The sequence below is a fragment of the Neltuma alba genome, unplaced genomic scaffold (assembly GCF_004799145.2).
Source record: "Neltuma alba isolate B1F8T4 unplaced genomic scaffold, ASM479914v2 tig00011982_pilon, whole genome shotgun sequence".
Classification (NCBI taxonomy): Eukaryota; Viridiplantae; Streptophyta; class Magnoliopsida; order Fabales; family Fabaceae; genus Neltuma; species Neltuma alba.
The window spans coordinates 167,895-187,958 of NW_021636555.1; the positions used below are offsets into that span (position 1 = coordinate 167,895).

The following is a 20,064-nucleotide window of genomic DNA, read 5'->3' on the forward strand; positions in this document are numbered from 1 at the left end:
TCTATTCACTGTGAATGTATTTATTAGGGTATTCCCATTGGCCTACCATATTTTAATATTTTATTTTATTTTCTTAATAAACTGCTATAACCATGTTGTTGGATCCAAAATATATAATACTTACAATCATGTGACCCAATCTTTTATACTTAAAAAAGATTTCATGACGGTAGGTTATATTTCCAACTGAAATTAATTTAGATTAGATGTGGGGTCGTGTATTATTTAATCTTATCAATAATATGATTTGTTATGATTTTTATATTTTATATTGGTGTTATAATAATGGTGAATGGTGATGCACTTACAGTTATGCTCTGCTTGGATTGAGTGAAAATGAGAGAGGAAAGAAAAGTGGAGTGGAAAATAGGAGAGGATTGAAGTTTTCCCCTGCTTGGATGAGAAAGAAAATAGGAGAGAAAGAAAAAGTGGAGGGAAAAATATAGTGGGCCCCATACCCCATTTTCCTCTCAAAATTTCTCTCCACATATGGAGAGATTTCCACTGCTTCGGTTCATTCCCCTCATTGCCCTCTCCCCCCAAGCTCGCATCAGTCCTCATCCTTTCCTGCGCCAAACGCTCATTGTCTGATCTCCCACCTCCTTCCTCGCTGCCGTCTCAGCCGCCCCCAACCTCCCATTCTCCACCACAACTCTGCAACATCTCCCGCTGCACCATTAATATATATATATATATATATATATCTTCAATACACGCAAGAAACCATATAAACACGAACGCATATAAACAAGGAAGGAGATATAATAGAGATTGCTGGGAGACAAACCTGATGAGAAGGAGAAGGGGTTGGTAGAAATCTTAGCCATATTATTATGGAGGAAGAAGTTCTGGGCAGTTTGGAAGTTGCAGAGAATGGAGTTTATAAATAAGGTCATCGCGAAGTATAGGTTTCCAGCTGCCATTCGTAGTTATATAGAATTAATCCCGTGTGACAATTTTGGATTATTTAGTTTCCTTGCCAATTAATTATAATTATAATAAGGACATTTTAGTCATTCTGATATTTATACATTTTCTTTCCTCTCTGTTTTCTCTCACTCATCCAAGCACGATGAGTGATAATATTTTCCTTTCAGTTTTCTCTTCTCCCCATTTTCTTTCCTCTCATTTTCTTTCCCCCTAACTTTTCTTCTCATCCAAGCAGGGGGTTAGTGTAGTTCATTAAGTCAAATATTCACATCATGTAAGATTAGTGTTACGATATTTAAAAAGAAAACAGGATGCGATCTTAATTTTTCTTACCAAGTCCTCATGAGTTGTATTATTTGTAATTAATAAATAATGTGTTTCCTACATAGCATTTTACATCATGTATTGATATAGATGATTAATGATATTGATAGTGACATATGGATCATCATTTACGAATTAAAAAAAAAGAAGAAGCCATTTTCAAAATTCTAAATTGAAATTAAAATTTCCAATTCAGATATTTTTAACTGAGAATCTTGATTTATTTTCCATGCGAATCACGTTTCTCTATTTCCTCCAGCCCATAGCTGGCGCTGAGTTTTCAGACCAAAATATATCAATATGAAGTAATAAACAATGGAAAAATTTAGTGAAAAATCATATTTAAGAAATTTATTAACCACTATGTTCGGTCTTAATTATAAGACTTTGACTATAATATACAAACGAAATCTTAAAATTAGAACTGGAGGTAGTACTACTTCTACTATTTAATATAACAGCTAGATAACTAATTTGTGAACATTAAAAAAATTAGTTGCGTTAATTATTTATAATAAAAAATATTGTCTTTTCCAAACTACTTTTAGTAATTATGTGCATTTGAATTAACCGTTGATAATAATTTCTCAACGCATATAATTACTATAGAAATTACTTAAAAATAAAATGGATAAATATTGAAAACAAAATGAACTAGATTTTATATTTATGATCAAATTAAATCTCAAATTAGTTTTATATTAAGAATAAAAAGCAGTAACATAGTAACTTATTTTTAATTATGTCCAAAAGTCCTTAAAATATAAATCATTTTCAGAGAATTAAAAATATATTGTCGAGTTGTACTTATTAACATAAAAAGAAATTTTTAATAGGACTTTTTCACCAAATTTCCGAGATTCATGAGGTGATTGTGCGTGATGTTTATGGTTTGTATTACAATAATTATGCCATTAATATCCTTGAAGACGAATGACAGTATCCGAAAGCCGTCATTTTTTTGGCTTATGCTTCTATTATTACTGGTAAGGATTAGTGAACTTCTTCCCCATCCTTCCTTATTAAATTAATTTGGAGAACGATATCTATTAAAATATTCTCATAAATATTGGGGACATGGAGAAGTCTGCCAAATTTCCATATTGAGACTGAGCGATCAGCTATCACATCAGATTTTTCTTTTTGGGATTTGTTTACAGCTATTTTCTTTTCGATTTTGGATAGGAACGCTAGCTTGGCATTGATAATCGTTTTGCAATTTGTACACGAATAGCTTTCTGGCTAGAAATAAATACTTCCGGGATAAAAGGAGAAGGAGAAGAAGCAGAAGGAAAAGGGAGAAGCTTTCATCACGATGGTTCATCAGAACACTCAGAACGATTCAAGAAGAAAGAAGGTGCTTGTTGATGAGCAATTTCCTCTGCTAGTGAATGAGAAAGATGTGGGTTCTCAGGGGGCATCTTTTAGTGGGTCAGTGTTCAATTTATCTACCACCATTATTGGAGCTGGAATTATGGCCTTACCTGCTGCCATGAAAGTTCTGGGATTGGGTTTGGGAATTATTGCCATAGTCTTTCTTGCGTTGCTTACGGAGACTTCCTTAGAGATTCTGATAAGGTTTAGCAGAGTAGGAAAGGCTGAGACCTATGGGGAAGTAATGCGTTTTGCCTTTGGAAGTGTTGGAAGATGGGCTTTTCAGTTATGCGTTCTGCTTAACAATTTTGGAATTCTCGTCGTCTACGTGATCATAATTGGTAATGCATTTAGATTTTTCGTTTATGAGTTCATTCCTTTGTTTCCCACTTTTCTGGAAATCATCGTTACTGTTGCAAACAAGGAGGATCCCATATCCGAAAAGAATATGGCTGATTCAGAGTATTGATAGCAACTACCATATATTATCTGATCATGAATCAAGTCTTGTTATCAGCAAAATTGAATTTCCTCCTTGTCTCAATAATCTAGAAAACTATGTTCAGATCTTTCGTGCGCTTTCACTTCTAAGAAGTTATTGGAGTATTATTTGATATGATTAAAAAGTCTCTAGTAGTTCCACCCTTGACAAAAAGGTTGAAGGACTAAACTAGTTTTGATTGGTCTGCTAATTGATGACAAGGTGATGTGCTATCTGGAACATCTTCAAGTGGAACTCATCATGCTGGTGTATTGGAAGGATGGTTTGGCGAATACTGGTGGACTGGGCGTACTTTTATTCTCCTTGTGGCAACCCTATTTGTATTTACTCCTTTGGCATTCTTCAAGCGGATAGGTAATTTCCTTTCTGTTAATTGCGAGCTACAACAGGGTGTTTTAAGTCAAACATGATTTATGGTTGTTGAATTATTATTGTGAATAACCGGTACCTTTTTGTGCGCTTGCAGATTCGTTGAGATATACTTCCGCTTTAGCGGTGGCACTGGCAATTGTATTTATAGTCATAACGGCGGGGATAACATTTATAAAATTGTTTAATGGTAGCATTACCAGACCCAGGTTGCTCCCTAATGTTACCGATTTTACATCTGCCTGGAAGCTCTTTACAGCAACCCCTGTTCTTGTGACAGCGTTTGTCTGTCATTACAATGGTATGTTTCCTGACTGCAAGTACTCTTATTGTTGTGAAAATTCTCAATTTGAAATTCCACAGTGGATGATAGATTTTGAGCTCCTGTGAGGTTAAGAGGAGGTATAAACCAAAATTTCTTAGTGCTATTTATTTTGGCACACATTTTGTTGCTGATGAGGTCCTAATAGAAAGGGTTTCATTGTTTTCTATGATAATTAATGTTTGGTCACTATCTTGTGCTACTTTCCCCTCATGTAATGACTTATTGAGATTCGAGATACATAATCAGCTTGCCAGTCATGAGCTGTAAAGCATCTTTATTTCAGTGTTTAATGGTTGGGAGTTCACAATATACTCAAATTTATAAATTTCTGGTGTGTTTTATATTGTTATTTTTTATTCTCTGTTTTGAATATGGCTTTTATGCTGGTGGTTCTCACATTATTATGCCTTTCGCTATGTAAAGCCAATTGAAGGGTTCAGATTAATGCTTCATTTTATTGCCATCGAACATCAATTTGCTACACGACTCTTTTCCTTTTTTTCCAATATCATGCGTGCTAGATTATTTAAGTACTTCATTGAAACAAAAAACTCTGAGCAATTATAAGTTCTGGAAGGATATGATTCATCAAAGTTATGTCTTTCGCAGTGCACACAATAGACAATGAGCTAGCAGACTCTTCCTCGATACATAAAGTTGTACGTGCTTCTCTGGTTCTATGTTCCAGTGTCTATATATTTACGGCCTTATTTGGGTTTCTTTTGTTTGGTGAATCAACCCTTGATGATGTGCTGGCCAACTTTGATACTGACCTTGGCATCCCTTACAGCAGCCTGCTCAATGACATCGTTCGCCTCAGCTATGCCCTCCACCTTATGCTTGTTTTCCCAGTCATCTTCTTCTCACTGCGCTTCAATTTTGATGATTTACTTTTCCCTTCAGCTAGGTCAATGGATTTAGATAATGTTAGGTTTGTGTTGATCACAACTGGACTCATCTCTTTTATATATGTGGCGGCAAATTTTATACCTAGCATTTGGGATGCTTTCCAATTCACTGGAGCAACTGCTACTGTTTGCCTAGGGTTCATTTTTCCTGCTGCAATTGCTCTAAGGTAAGACTTCCAAACTTCTCTGGTTTTTTTCCCGTCAAATTTTAGTTTTTCATCATACAAAGTGTTAAGCACAATGTAAAGGGATGAGGTTTGGTCTATTTATTTTCGATGTGCTCAAGTTTACTGTAGTTATCTTGCTATATTTAACGTGCTTCAGACTTCAATACTACATCAACTGCATGGCTATGTCCCTCACTTCTCTGTTTCTGCCATTTTTCAGGGATCCTAATGGTATTGCAACAACGAAAGATAAGGTTTTATCTGTTGTCATGATTGTGCTGGCTGTGTCCTCAAATGTGATGGCCATATACAGTAATGCCAATGCTATCTTTAGTAAACATGTTGATCCTCATGAATGATCATTTATGTTGGCTTGGTAAGAATGGACGGATAAGACCCTTTTCTTGGAACAAACATTTTCGTGGCCTCTAACTATCCAGTGAGAGTTTTGAGATCAAGAGTTTCCTCACTAATGGAATCAAATGACAAAGAACTTGTTCAAGAATTGGTTGTTGCATATTTCTCCTTGTATTGCAAGAATTAAATTAAATTAAATTAATTATAATAATTATATTTCATGGTTTTTTCGGCCGTGATTTGGGTGACTTCAACTGCATACCCTGTTTCTTTTGCTTTATGATGTTCATGCATAACTCTGAAAGGTGAACGTTCATTACGCTGTATCTCTCAGTTTCGCAGGAGGAATTGTGTTTATATTTACACATTGAAGTCAGCAAAGTGAAGCCTTCGGAAGGCGAAATACGAAATTGGAATTGAGAAAAGTTAAGGGACATAAGTGAAATTTCATGCCAAAAAGACAGATGACATGCTCATTTGATCCATGTACTCGTCATATTTTCCCAAATATGCTCCATCAATCCAACAAAATGAAAGGGAAAATAAGCAAGGAACACATTGAGTAAAATTGTTTCTATTGGTACTATTTACTCTACATATTAATTCAAATGATAAAATCAGTATCACAGCCATTTTACAGTTCCCCCGGTATAATGGGTACATTCTTCTAAACCACCCTTCCCCCAAGGCAAAAATGAAAACAAGAAAATATATTAGAAGACTCATGAAAGGCCAAAACAAAAAACAAAAAACAAAAAAAAACAAAAGAATCGTGACAACTCATTTTGGCCTCCTTTGCAAGAGGCAGTGTAGAAGCATCCGTCTCGAATATGTTTGCCTTATTGAATGAAATACCAAGGCTTCAATCCTTTTGCTTTGCATCTGATCCGAGCAATTCGCAGATCATTTTCTCAAGGTCTATTTGGAGTGCCGTCTGACGATCTCAAGTTGAATCGCCATTTTTCCAAGTATCCTTGATGAATAGTTAACATGTAGCACATGACTGGAGTCCTATACGAAGGACGTCTCTTCATGAAGAAAAACTGCTGTGACAATGTTTATGTACAGACGATCGCCTGGCAAGGGCAAGAAAGATTTTGGCTGCCCAAATTTTGCATTGCAATTTTCTTTCTTCTACATGCCTCTCCTCATGGCGATTGAAACCTGTCGTGCCCATAGAAGATACAATGCCAATCCCATCATTGGGACTAAACTCCCCAGGTAGAGGAAGAACTCGAACAGCAATTTGAATTTTCAATATCTAGTTGAAAAAGTAGGTTGATTCTAGAACCTCTCGTAGATCAAAGTCTCCTCGGGCAGGTAGAGGAGGAAACTTCAATGATGGAAAAGATTTCTCAAAACCCTCTAACAACTGCAAAAAGGGGAAAAAGGGAAACATCACGATTACAAGACATCTCCCAGCCAAAAAAGCAAGCATGATATTTAGGCAAGTAGAATATCCACACATAAAAACATTCAAAATAAGGGGAGTACTTCAATATATTTCCTGAAATAGAGCATACGATCGGATGATATAAAAGATGAACTTCATCGAATTCCAAAGCATTCGGCCGCTTTCACTTGATACGTATTTAGGGCTAAGATTCAGTATGTTACCCAGGATGCCAACAAAATATAGAAATAAATTATTGGATTTGACAATGTTTCAGAGGCCTTGCTCAGCAGTTGCCACAAGTTGCATGCACAATTTCATCAGACATAAACAAACAAACAAACAAACAAACAACAAGCCTTATCCCACTAGGTGGGGTCGGCTACATGAATCACACGACGCCATCGTGCTCTGTCAACAACCCAATCCTTAGATATATTGTTGATTAAAAGGTCTCGTTCAATGACCTCATTCAGCGTTCTTCTCGATCTTCCCCTGTCTCTTTTTATGGGACTCCATCTTGTTTGATCCACCCTCCTCACTGGGGCCTCCAAGGGCCTTCTCTGCACATGTCCAAACCATCTTAAGCGATTTTCAACTATTTTCTCTTGGATAGGTGCCACACCGACTCTTGTCCTGATCTTTTCATTTCGAATCCTATCTTTTCTTGTATGACCACACATCCATCTCAACATCCTCATTTCTGCTACTCTGACTTTGTGCTCTTGTTTTCCCTTTATTGCCCAACATTCACTACCATACATCATAGCTGGTCTTATAGCAGTCCGATAAAATTTTCCTTTAAGTTTCTCAGGTACCTTCTTATCACAAATAACTCCGGTAGCTTTCCTCCACTTTAACCAGCCAGCTTGTATTCTATGAGAAATGTCTCCATCAATTTCCCCATCCTGTTGTATAATGGATCCTAGGTATTTAAATTTTGATACTTGAGGAATAATTTGCTCTCCCATCCTCACCTCCAAATCCCTATTACCTTGCCTCCCTCCAAAATCACAATGTGCATATATTATGTTCTGTTCCTGCTCAAACGGAAACCTTTCGACTCCAAAGTCCTTCTCCATAACTCCAAACTAGTGTTAATCTCTTCTTTTGATTCCGCCATAAGAACTATATCATCCGCGAAGAGCATGGACTTAGGGATTCTTTCTTGAACAGGTTCAGTTAGAACATCCAAAACAATGTTGAACAAGTACGGGCTCAGAGAGGATCCCTGATGTAGGCCAATCTTAATAGGGAAGTCCTTCGTCTCTCCCCCAGGCGTCCTTACACTGGTAGTTGCCGCCTCATACATATCTTGTATGACTTTGATATACGTAACCCGTACACCTTTCTTTTCCAAAGCCTTCTACAATACTTCTCTTGGCACACGATCATAAGCCTTTTCCAAGTCAATAAAAACCATATGTAAATCTCTTCTTTTACTTCTATATCTCTCCATTAACCCCCTTAGTAAATAGATTGCTTCCGATGTGGATCTCTCTGGCATAAATCCAAATTGGTTTTCCGAAATAGAAGTCTCCAACCTCAACCTATATTCCATCACTTTTTCCTACAACTTCATTGTATGACTCATAAATTTTATCCCTCTGTAGCTTGCACAGTTTTGAATGTCTCCTTTATTCTTGTAAATAGGAACTAAAATGTTTTTCCTCCAATCATCCGACATAAAAGCACGTACAATTTTAAGCAAATAAATTAGCAAGGCAGTCCAACATTTGGACAGTGCACTGTTCCAACAAAAAGGAAATTACCAAGTTGCTTCAAGAATTTGTTTGGGTTTTTTTCATGAAGCACAGTGCCTAATTGTAGGGCATGAGGGAAGTGGTGGATAGGGATCAAGCTCTCGGGCATTTGCAAATGTAGGCCATGCTATATATGCACAAGGGCCTTTTTTTTATTTGCCAACTGATTAAAATTACAAACAGGATCAAACTCGTGCCCTCTCACTCGAGAGGGAGTTCATGCCGCTAAATCACAAGGCCATTAGTGCATAAGGGCCACTTCGATGTCCTCAAGTTGCAATAACAACAACAAAGCTTTATTTCACTAAGTAGGGTTGACTACATAAATTGCACGATACCATTGCTTTATCAATATCCTTGAGTTGCAAGATTTTGAAAAGTTCCAATCATACAAGGAAAACTACTCACACAAGCGAAGAAAAGGATGTTAATCTAAGAAGCATATGTAAGAAAGATACTCACTTTTTCTAGAACTGGAGCCTCATAAAGTTCAACAAACTTTTCCCTCAGTATTTTGTTCATCATATCGACGTCACAAGCATGTGTCCAATATGAATCATGTACTCCTGTAATCAAACAATGATATATAAAATTATAAGCCCCACTACGAAGATTATTAGATGTCACTACCAAAAACACACCACAAACATGCACATATACATTAATGCATCAATGCATGCAAGCTGTATGGATGAGTCAGTGATTAGCACGGACCTGCAAAGTTCAATCCTGCTTTCTTACAAGCAACCGCAGTCATCATCATGTGAGAACCATCAAGAGAGTGAACAAAATTTGGGGGGAAAGCAGTTCTCTGCCGCTTAACCATGATCTGTAATATAAAGGACAGAATGAGCTATTTTGCTTGATTTGAAACAATGCTTAAAATGTTCCCCCAAAAAAATCCGATGACCAATTGAAACCAAAAAGAAGACTGATGCAGTGGCTGGGAGAAATAGATGTCATGCTTCTTAATAATTAAAAGCAAAACAACAACGGATGAACCAGTAAAAGGTGAACACAAAGGAAATGGATAGGAAAACTTAGTTCTTAATAAAAACATGAATGATCTAATCGAGTGTGTCATGCATCTTACAACATACGGATCATATGTAAATATGGGTCATGCCGCGTACATACTGATTATTTTGCTTTATATGGGAGGGTGTACATGGCACCTCAAAAGAAAAACATAACTGTTACCTTGTCAGTCTCACGTTGTAGCGTTAATATCTGAAGACTGGTCTTAACCTGCATCATAGCCAATATAAAGAATTGATGACGCAGAAATTTATTGGTCACAACTTATTTCTTTAAATTTAGAAATAACATTAACAACAACCCTGATTTAATTTTTCTTTTAGAAAAAGAAAGACAAAAAATTAAGCTTTTATTCTTTAAAAACTTACATGTTGCCTTCCTACTTGTCTGTAAGGTTGTACTACAGGAAGCCCAAGAGGACTGGTCCACCGCACTGGTTGATTCTCTGAGGCTATCACCTATTCATATTCAATTCAAGTGACATTACAAGACAGTAATGACTCTGACGCAATAGAGGTCAACGCATTAGAACAAGAACATAGTAACAAAGTGAAGTAACCTATAAAAATCTTCAAGCAGAATCATAGAAATCTGATATGAGTTATAAGCACTTCCTCAACTCCAGTATGCGTTAGAATTAGCAGTGAGAAAATAGATTTTGAATAAAATTGATTTATGATTCTGATTTTTGGGATATGTGGTTAGAGTTGATTTGTAAGATTAATTTCTGCTATAAGTGAAAAGCCAAAGCCACGGTTTTCTTTAAAAATATCCAACCACCCCTTATACATGCCAACATCAATCATGCACCCAAAACCATTGTTACCTCATAAGCCACCAACCGACTCTATAAATGCCAAAAATAATCATGAATGAAAAAACCATGGCTATCTCATAAGTTACTGTTACTTGCTTTTAATTATACCTTCCTAAAAATTTATCAAAATGCCCTATTGTTAAATCAATTATGCTTATAAATCAATTTTATAAGCTTTGTTTTACCCGAAACTAATCCAAATGCACCTTTAATAAGTGGAGGCTGCTGATGAGAAACATCGTTGATGGTCTTATGATTGATTTCAGTTAAAATATGGGAAAATATATTGGAATCCTAAAATATATTTGCTATAACTTGCTCCTAAATATAGGTGGTCTTGAATTTTACCAAGTATTCACATCACAGGAAAGTGAGGAAACTTCCAGAAAAAGTTCTCTTCCTAATAAACTGCATTCCTTTTTCCAGAATTTACGGTTCACGTGAACCAGTTCAGAAACAGCATGGCATGAGGCATGAGAGGCTATTAGAACAACAATGCAGGCTGAGAAGGTGCACATCCCCAATAGAAAAAGACTCCTCAGGGGAAAAAGACCAGTAAGTTCCTTTTTCTTCAGCGCTACATTCAGAAGGAAGCACTGGTGGAACTTATTATGCCGCTACTATGACCTCTGGTTGATATATGAAAGGAGAAGTTATCATACAAAGAAAGATAACTAATATAAAGGCCACTGAAATTTTCTCCTGTTACTCAATCTTGGGCGAAGTTGCATATTTATAGGGCGCTTCCTAATGGAGCCCCATTTTGAGAATCTGAAGAGCACATTTGCCCGGCACACCTACTAGTACAAAACTACCACAACGCCACTACAATGACAGAGCACACTCCCAAGTCCATTTCTACCCTTACCCTGCATAAACAATCCACACATACCGGCTCACATGACAACATAAGCGCTCAAACCATAAAATGCCAATGGGTCCTAAAACCTATCAACCACTAGAAGTCTCTAATTTGTACAGGCACCAGAATTTGTATGACTAAGGAGAAAAGCTTCAAGGGTTATTGGCTTGCAGCTTCAAAATTAAACTAATCCTTTCCAACAGAAGGCAATTAAAAGATCATTTCAAGATAGTAAAATCAAACGAATTAATGATCAGACCAGGATTGCCACCAGGGCATTTAATAGATGAAACTAGCCCATGCTAGCCTAAACATTATCAACTATTTCAAAATATATAATTGAGCCATATGCTCACTTTTTCCTGCTATCTTACACAATAAATAATACCTTAGCACATTCTCCAAGCCAATTCATGATGCTTCTTGCAGCCTCAAACATCTCTTCTAAAGCCGTGAGAGTGGTCTGCAAAGCAGTTGATGATCAGCAAAACAAGAAAAGAAATGGCTAGACCGTAAAGAGCATGCATCTCCAGCCTACACTAAATTGACTTCTCTTACTTTTGCCGCATAACAAGCTGCACCAAACATCTCTGAATCGTCCTCTATGGCATTACGCTCTTTTAGCCTCCGCTTGATCTGGTCACGGGCACCAATATAAGTCACACCATAGACTGATGTCATCACCGTCTGCTTCACCAATTTCCGGTCCACCTAGTGATGTCAGGTATTAGGTAAACTATCAGTGATGTAAGATTGAGACTGGGACGTGTGCTTTTAAATCCATATGAAGCAACACTACTTTCATTTTATAAAATGATATCAGCAAATCATCAAGTCATCTATCAATGTTCTACAAGTTCCTACAGTTCTATTTTCAAGTATTTCTCAGAAAGCATAAAAGGACATTTGTGTCAAGAAGCTATGATCACAAGAAACCTGATTGATCAAACGTCTAGCAAGCAACGCATTTGGATAAGTTTCAGGATCTTTCTCTGAATCCCTTCTCATGATTTCAAGTACTCTGCACAACAAGCAAATTTAAATGAATTGAAACAGTAGCCAGACGACTTCAAAATATTAACTTATGGAAATCAATACCAACAGCACAATTCATCTTGGGGCTGACTTTTAAAAATGTTCTGTAAGTTGAGTCTCAGTATGGTTCCATAGGATTGTACAAATAAATAATGTAACAGCAGATGCAACTAACTCTTTTTGTGGAATGTCAAAGATTGGGTAAGAAAAGGAGAAAGGAAATCGTGTAGGAACTGTTCTAAAGCTTCTAAATATGACAACAATTGGCTTTGAAAGATGTCAATCAGAAAAGGCATCAGTTGGTTCCCATTATTGATTTTATGATTCAAACAATGTTTACAAGTTCTGTCCGCTCCTCATATCCTCAAAATAGTGTTGTCCATATTGACCTTCATTAAATTGAAGGACAAAATGGTGCCTACTTATTGTAATTTCTTCGTAAACATGTATGAAGGTTTCTCATTACCTTGCAGCAATTCCTGAATAAACATCAGCAGGCCGGTCTCCACAGACAAGATTGACTGCAGCAGCTCCCAACTTAAGGCCAAAAAAAAAAAGGCACATATTGATACTCAGGCACACAATCAAAAAGGGGAAGGAGGGAAAAAGAAAGGAAGAACACAATTTTATCACGCCAGAATTGCTGAAACAATCTATAATCATTCAAGAGTCTGGGTTTTACTTTTACATGAAAGTCATAAATAAAACACTGCAGTTAAATTTGGATTATTGCTATTTTGACAAAGTTAGTGCATTTATTCCGAACAGTCCCACTTTTTGTCCTCATACAACATACAAAATCAATTATCAAGACACACAATCCTCAATACAAAGAAAAACATGAGGTAGACGAAACAATATTTTGAGAAATTTGTGTAGGATGTGAAATCAAACTGTTTTGCGCATTGAAAAGTCAGAAAAAGTGAGCCAACATAGCCACAAATGATGAACCCATCACACACAAGACAGTCAACTTGTTCTTTATGAATTCAAATTGGATAAATTAGACAATTGCCTACTTGCTTCCTCCTGCCTGAGACCTTAGGTGGTCCCAAATATTCGAAAAACCCTCAAGTGGCAGCGAGTCAAACCAAGGGCCTAATGCAGCACTATTAATAGCTTCTCCAGATCAACGATTCAACTCTAAATAAGAGACTACTAATTAAAGCTTGGACCAGCTCCATAGGAAATAAACAAACTTAGTGATTAACATTCCACTTCCACATAAGCATTTGTCAACCATTTGTAACAATCATTAATAACACCCATCCCCCTCTCCCCCCCCCCCCCCAAAAAAAAAAAAAAAACACAAGAAGCCATTTTCTCCCCAGCCCAAATTACAAACATAAGAACAAAAAACCAAGCTAAAGCCTCCCAGATAACAGAAAAATCTAATGTTCACACTACCTTGTCCCTCCCAAGGGCTGCATAGTGTTGTAAGCCATTGCACGAACCATCCTAGTGTGATGACAAAACAAGCCATGTTATGAAGGGTGTATCAAAACCAAGAAAAATAAATACAGAAGCAAGGGTTATGTTTAGTGGTCTGTCAGCATCATCATTGCTAACATTATTTGCTCATGATGACCAAAAAACTATATAAGTAAATCAGAAAAACTCTGGAGATTGTCATTGTTAAAACAGGTCATAATGACAATTGTCCACTGAAAGATGACAGTTGCCCTCTTCTAATAGTATTAGGGCGTTTGGATTAGCTTTTTAGAAGTGATTTTATGGATGGATGGGAGGACTTTTCTCTCAATTTACACGAAAGCACTTTTTTAAGTGCTTTTGGTGTTTCCCAAACACCCCTTAGGAAGGAATGCAAATAAGACAGTCTCTGCGTGTGCGTAATGCCCATGTTTCCAGAAAGCATCTCTGATATCTCACAAAAAGGTACCTGGTGGACAGGCAGATGAGAAACAGTGGACTCGGGAGACTGACTTCTCAATGCTTCAGATAGATTAATACATGCTGCAAGGCACTGAAAAGGATCCTCTGCTTCTAACCACCATTGCCTTCCTTCAAGAGGCCTGTCCGCAGAATCAAATATATCATCCAGATGGTTCTCAACAAACATGATTCGACCCTCATAACTCAACTTGTCCACACCACCAGCATACAAATTTGCCAAATGTATTTTCAACCAATGCAGGCCTGACTTCCCTAGAGGGCGTCCCTCAGCAAATTCCAGAATTCCTCGGCATAAATCAGAACCAAGATGATTCAAATATGCGTGCATGGGATAAGCACGTCCTCGGAAATCAAGATTGTGAGGGTAGTAGAAGCCTTCTTCATCCTTCATCTTCCGTGCAACCTGCACCAGTAATGATGAAGATATACAAATTTTAGGGCAAAAATTTGGTTTAAATCAATTTATCCAACAGAATAAAAAGTTCTTCTTACCGCCAGCTTAAGTTCTATGTCACATCGCTGTGAATGCATATCGCTATTCTTCTTTTTGATATCTTTGACTTTCCACTTCCATTTTTGGACTTCTGATTGATCTTCTGTGTCTGGTTCCTCTGGGATGGGAACCTTGGTGAGGGAAAAAATAATAAAGGAAATGTCAGCTATAAAGCTCTGATGCTGAAGTAGCATAGCCTAAGGAGAATGGCACCAAAGCTGAGGTAATTTAAAATACATTAGCCACACAACGAAGATATGACATCCGTATATAGATGGCCAGTATTCAATGAATTAAATTACCTAAAAGCATTTTATATACTGCGGGAGATTTTTTGCCAACTGCACAAGTCATATGATAACATATAATTAACAGTATTACTTATTCATACTCATTAAAAATTTTTCCTCATTTTCCCTCATGTTTTAAAACGGTGTGATCAATTAATTGTTACTTACATCTTCTCGGCCCACCAAATCTGCAAGACCGCCGCCATTGGCCCATATCTGATCTACCACACTAAGAACCCCTTTGTTTACCCTCCATTTGGTATTGCCAAGGGTATTAAGAGCCTAGATACAACCAAAAGAAAATATGCCAGAATTAATTTAAATAGGGTGTGATGAGCACAAACTGAATTTCTTATCCACAAAGACCCAGGGGGAAATTCAAACCTCAAAAACAGGTTCTAGTTGCTTCAAGGGAGTCCTTTTAACTGCTTCACGTTGCTGCTTTGCTCCATGTGTTCTCATCACATATGATGGCAAAAACAAGTATGCTCCTTGGTCATACCTATCCAAAAGAATGAAAATTAGCAAGCAAGAATACAGTAGTTAGCTGGCTGTCCCAAGTTGAATCAATAGGATCCCATCAAGAAAGGAATCTTGTAAAATCAAAGAGACGGTCAAAGTTTGACTGTTTGAGATGTCAAATTAACCCTAACAATTCACATGCTCCTCAAAGAGTCGTTTACCGTAAACAAGATCATTCAAATAAGTTCATAGCAGAAATTTGCATAAGCTCTGGAATTGGAAAAACAATCAGAGAAAAAAACTCTGATCTTCCTCAGATTTAGCTTTAAAAACACAATCCGCTCTATATATTAAATGTTTTTTTTTGGGGGGGGGGGGGGATTGTATTCGTAGACCCAAGTGTATATTGAACATAGTACCCTGTCCAGTTACGAGGTGGCACCAACATTGGCATGTATGGGATGACCATGTGCCTGGCCTGTTAGTATAAGAACAGTCTGATGTTAGCACCCACCACATTAAAAATATGCATGTGCAAGCAAATATTGTATAAACACAACATCAAAAAGCAGCCTACTAACTAACTAAAAGGAAAGTAACCGTGAGTTCAAATAGAAATAGCATAAAAGGTTACTCACAGATTTCTCAAGGCCCTTCCGGACCAAGGGGTCACATTCAATAACACCATATCTCCTACTATTCCTACAAAAAGCATTCACCACAAACCATAAGGAAAATATATTAAATATAATGGTATTGATTGAATAAAAAATGATTTTACTAAGATGCTCATTTGGCCCAAAAAAAAAAAAACTAGGATGCTCGTTCTCACTGTGAATCATTAGTGAAATTTCTGAGAGCATGCGCAAATGCAGGGCGTATATCGGGTGGGCCGTCTCCTACTTGATCCACTGGGGGCTGTATGTAAGCTGAATCTATTAACAGTTGAATTAAGTGACTTCCAACCTGGAATATATGAAAACTGCATTAGAATGTGAAGTGAAGATCGGTCCAACGTTCATATGTACAAAGATTGGAACATCACAAACCTTTACTTGACCTTCCTGCCCCCAAGGCTTTGAAGCATCAAATGTCTTTACTAGTGCTGTTGCTTTTCGGATCTTCTGTTTTTTCATTAAATTTGCAACTTTCTTCCTTAATTTATCCTGCTCACTAGCCACTTTTTCACTATCTTCAATCACATTACATTCTCCTGGTGTTGCAGGATTAGATTGTCCATCAGGGCTGACAGTAGTAGTGCTCTTCTTCTTCTTACTCTTCTTTGTCTTGTCCAAAAATCTGTATATTCTAGCCTGATCCACATATAATACTAACACTTCAATGAATGAATACTTGACTAATAATTCAAGATGGTGACACCTAATTTGAACAGATAGCATGGGATTACTACATTAAATATTGCTCGATTTATATCTTTTGACTGACATGAGAGATAAAATAAATATGGCAATACTCAACATCCAAGAGTCAACTACACAAATTAGCAACAGAAAAATAATTTCACCATAATCATGGCATACAAAAGTTCGCCCAACTCTGTAAGAAAGAAATACATACTTTTTTCCTACTAAATATAATAAGGAAAACAAGCTAGGAAAATGGTTCCAGAATGAAAAAGTATACTTTTGAAACAGGATAAAAAGACACTTCTTCAAAAGTACCCTCAGTCAACAGTTACCAACTCCATTTGCAGGTCATAAAACTTCACCAAATGACAGAATAAATATCGAGTTTAGTATACCTCCTGTTCGACCGCTTCACCTATCTGAAGAGAGGCTTGGATTACTCGAGTGCTGCCTATACCACTACTATTTGTCATCAACAATCCCATCAATTTATGCATGGTAATGACTGCCATCATCTCCGCAGGCAATTGATTAAAATAAGGCGCATGAGTGTTCGCGCTGCTGTTTCTGCAAGCCTCTTGCTCCGCGGCAATTGCATTCCGCAGGGGTTCAAACCAACCAAGGAACAACGACTTCATATACGGCAAATTGGGTGCAAGCTTCTGCTCACACATGTCTGCCAATAATTCTTGATATTCTTCGGCGGCACGTTCCCATGCCTCTGTCTCCATCTTAACCTGCCTTCTACAAAGCATTTTATATCTGTGTCTCGCTGCACCCGCCATCTCATGCACTGGTTTCTGCGCCTGAGGTTGCGCCTTCGCTTGTTTTTTCATTTGCCCAAACAACTGCTGATTGTCATCGGACCCAGAAAAATCTTCTTCAGACTCTTCGGACTCAATAGCCTCAGCAACACTAGCAAAACCTCTAGCCGACCTCAAAGAAAAATAAGAACCCAAGGGGTCTTCAGAAAGCCGAAAATTGGGAATTCCCAGCTCATTTTTAGAAGTAAATACACCAACTTGATAAAACCCCACACCTGGCAATCTCGAGTTTGCCGGCGTTTGTGTTTCGGAGGGGCTTATCCTCCCTAGGAAACTCCAGCCTTCGGAAAACCTCATGTAACTTAAAGAAGGCACATAAGAGGATTCAGAGAATAGTTTAAACTTCCTCAAGGAAGTTCGCTTGGCTATGTTCGCCCACATCTCTCAATGGAGTCTACAATTAACAGAACAACTTGGAGAGAGAGACTTAAGTTATAGCTCAAAGATGCAAAGAAATGCAGAGTTGATCCACATCGAATTACTGAAATTTCTCCGAAGAGTGAACGGCCCCACAATCGGGGGGGAAAAAAGAGACGAGTGGTATTCAGATTGAGAGCCGATGGGAATGAAGAAATGGCGGCAATTGAAGGACCTTGAGCGGGCAAAGTAGAGAAGGCATAGCCGCCTCTAAACCCTTCATAAACCTGCGTCTTCACCTTCATGCTCCAGTAGGCGCTATTTCTCAGCACAAGCGCTCAACGGTACAAACCGGATCCGGGTCAGATCCGGACATGTCTTTTTCTTTTCCGTTGTTTTGTCTCTAAACTTAGCATTTTTTATTCTTATTTAATTAAAACGGACAAATTATGGTTTAGTCTATTATTTTCATTTTTCAATTTAAATTAAATTATCTTATTTCTTTTTCAAAGAAATTGTTTTTGATGTATGCATTAATTATTTATGGATGGCTTTGGAACTGTTTTGGGGCATATCTCTTACCAAAATACGCCTTTCCATTTAAATATAAGGGTTAGATAAAAATATGTGCTATTTTTTAAAATACTCATCATATGTCTTGTTTTTTAAAATATATTTACATGGAAAATTATTCACATTTATTAAATATGGTGTACAATTAATATGAGTACTTTTAAAAAAAAAACAGTTAGAGAAAATAATAAGATTGAAGTCTCATATTTAAAATTTAACAAACTCTTACATTTTACCACTATGAGAAATAAACTATAATTGTGCCAGTTGTATATTAGGAAAATGATCGAAAAAGACCTGAAAATTACAAGATCCAAAATTAGGAATTCTCATAAAAATGGATTGTTATTTACAAGTAAGTTGTTATCAAAACCCGTTAAAATATTGTAATAAATCCCTATTTGAGATTTTGTAATTTTTACAGTTTTTATCTACATTTTTCCTTTTATATATTAATTAAAAGCACTGTTTAATGTTTTAATTTTATAGAGAAAGTGTGTGTATATTATACTACTTCCGGTTCTTAATATAAAACCTGGTTTGATTTTTATTTTGGTCCTAAATATAAGACTTCAATCCACTTTGTCTCTTATATTTAAACATTTTTTCTAAGGTAATCCTTCTAATAATGGTAGTTTTAGCCAATACACTTAATTAGTAAAGATATTTTAGAAAAGATAATACTTATTTATTACAAATAACTAATTTAACTTATTTTTTTAATCTCCTCAAATTAGTTAACTAGCTTCTTTAATTAGGATCAGAGGTAGTATATATATGTGTATATTTCATATAAATTTCATCTAATCCTATATTCTTATACTTTTAGCTAAATATATGATCAATTTTGTATCTGAAAGACTTTATTTTCATACACTGGCCAGCACTTCTCCAGTTGCACGTATGACATACAGACACACGCCTAAGATTCAAACTTATCAGTGACTGGTTCTTCGAGGTTTTAAATTTTAAAAGCTTTAAAATATAGGGTTAAAGTGAAAATTTGTCCCAAAAATTTTCTCAAATTTTCACTTAAGAGTGCTAGGTATCCAAAAAATTTTTTGAACCCAATGTCGCTCCAGAAGTTTTCAAATCATATCAATATCTCCTTGACTATTATCTAGGTTAAGTTTGACTGTTTGTTAATAAAACATGCTTAGTTGAGAGTCCACATGTCATCTATGTCTTTTTTTTTTAGGGTTATAGTGCAAATTTGCCCTAAAAACTTTTAATTAGAAATACTGGTTATCTGGAAGTTTCTAAATTATAACAATGTTGCCCTAAGAGTTATCCATATTAGGTTTGACTATTAATTGACCAAATATGTTGAGTTGGTAAATTCACATGTGATCCACTTCATTTTTTTCTCTGGGGTGAAAATTTAACACTAACTCTGAGAGAAAATCATTGGTTCTATGCTTTTTAAGCCCGTAACGATTTTCAAAATCGACCTCATCGTTTATATCTTTAAAGAATTCCGGTGAGCTTTTTCTCTACAAATATTATTTACTATATTTTTTATGTTTACTTTTATTCTTACAAAAAGTACCAAACTAATAGCAAATGGCAAAATAACAAATGTGTAGAAAGAACTGGGATTATGAACCAAGAATGAAATGG

At 36.5% G+C, this 20,064-nt stretch overlaps 2 protein-coding genes across 2 annotated transcripts; one reads left to right on the forward strand and one right to left on the reverse strand.

Annotated features, from left to right (window-relative positions):
* Nucleotides 1–2,373: 2,373 nt before the first annotated feature.
* Nucleotides 2,374–5,292, forward strand: LOC114720391 (amino acid transporter AVT6A-like). Its single transcript, XM_028906038.1, has 5 exons — nt 2,374–2,969; nt 3,332–3,484; nt 3,597–3,800; nt 4,434–4,899; nt 5,120–5,292. Exons 1-5 carry the CDS (start codon nt 2,570–2,572, stop codon nt 5,256–5,258), a joined length of 1,362 nt encoding a protein of 453 aa, XP_028761871.1. The 5' UTR covers nt 2,374–2,569; the 3' UTR covers nt 5,259–5,292.
* A 524-nt stretch (nt 5,293–5,816) lies between these two features.
* On the reverse strand, nt 5,817–18,123 carry LOC114720394 (DNA-directed RNA polymerase 1B, mitochondrial). The gene is made up of 19 exons (XM_028906040.1): nt 17,086–18,123; nt 16,373–16,636; nt 16,156–16,289; nt 15,962–16,025; nt 15,743–15,801; nt 15,246–15,363; nt 15,030–15,143; nt 14,571–14,702; nt 14,065–14,481; nt 13,572–13,622; nt 12,631–12,701; nt 12,066–12,150; nt 11,688–11,840; nt 11,518–11,592; nt 9,819–9,908; nt 9,613–9,660; nt 9,127–9,241; nt 8,875–8,978; nt 5,817–6,628 (listed from the first exon to the last, which is right to left on the reverse strand). Exons 1-19 carry the CDS (start codon nt 17,893–17,895, stop codon nt 6,518–6,520), a joined length of 3,015 nt encoding a protein of 1,004 aa, XP_028761873.1. The 5' UTR covers nt 17,896–18,123; the 3' UTR covers nt 5,817–6,517.
* Nucleotides 18,124–20,064: the final 1,941 nt, after the last annotated feature.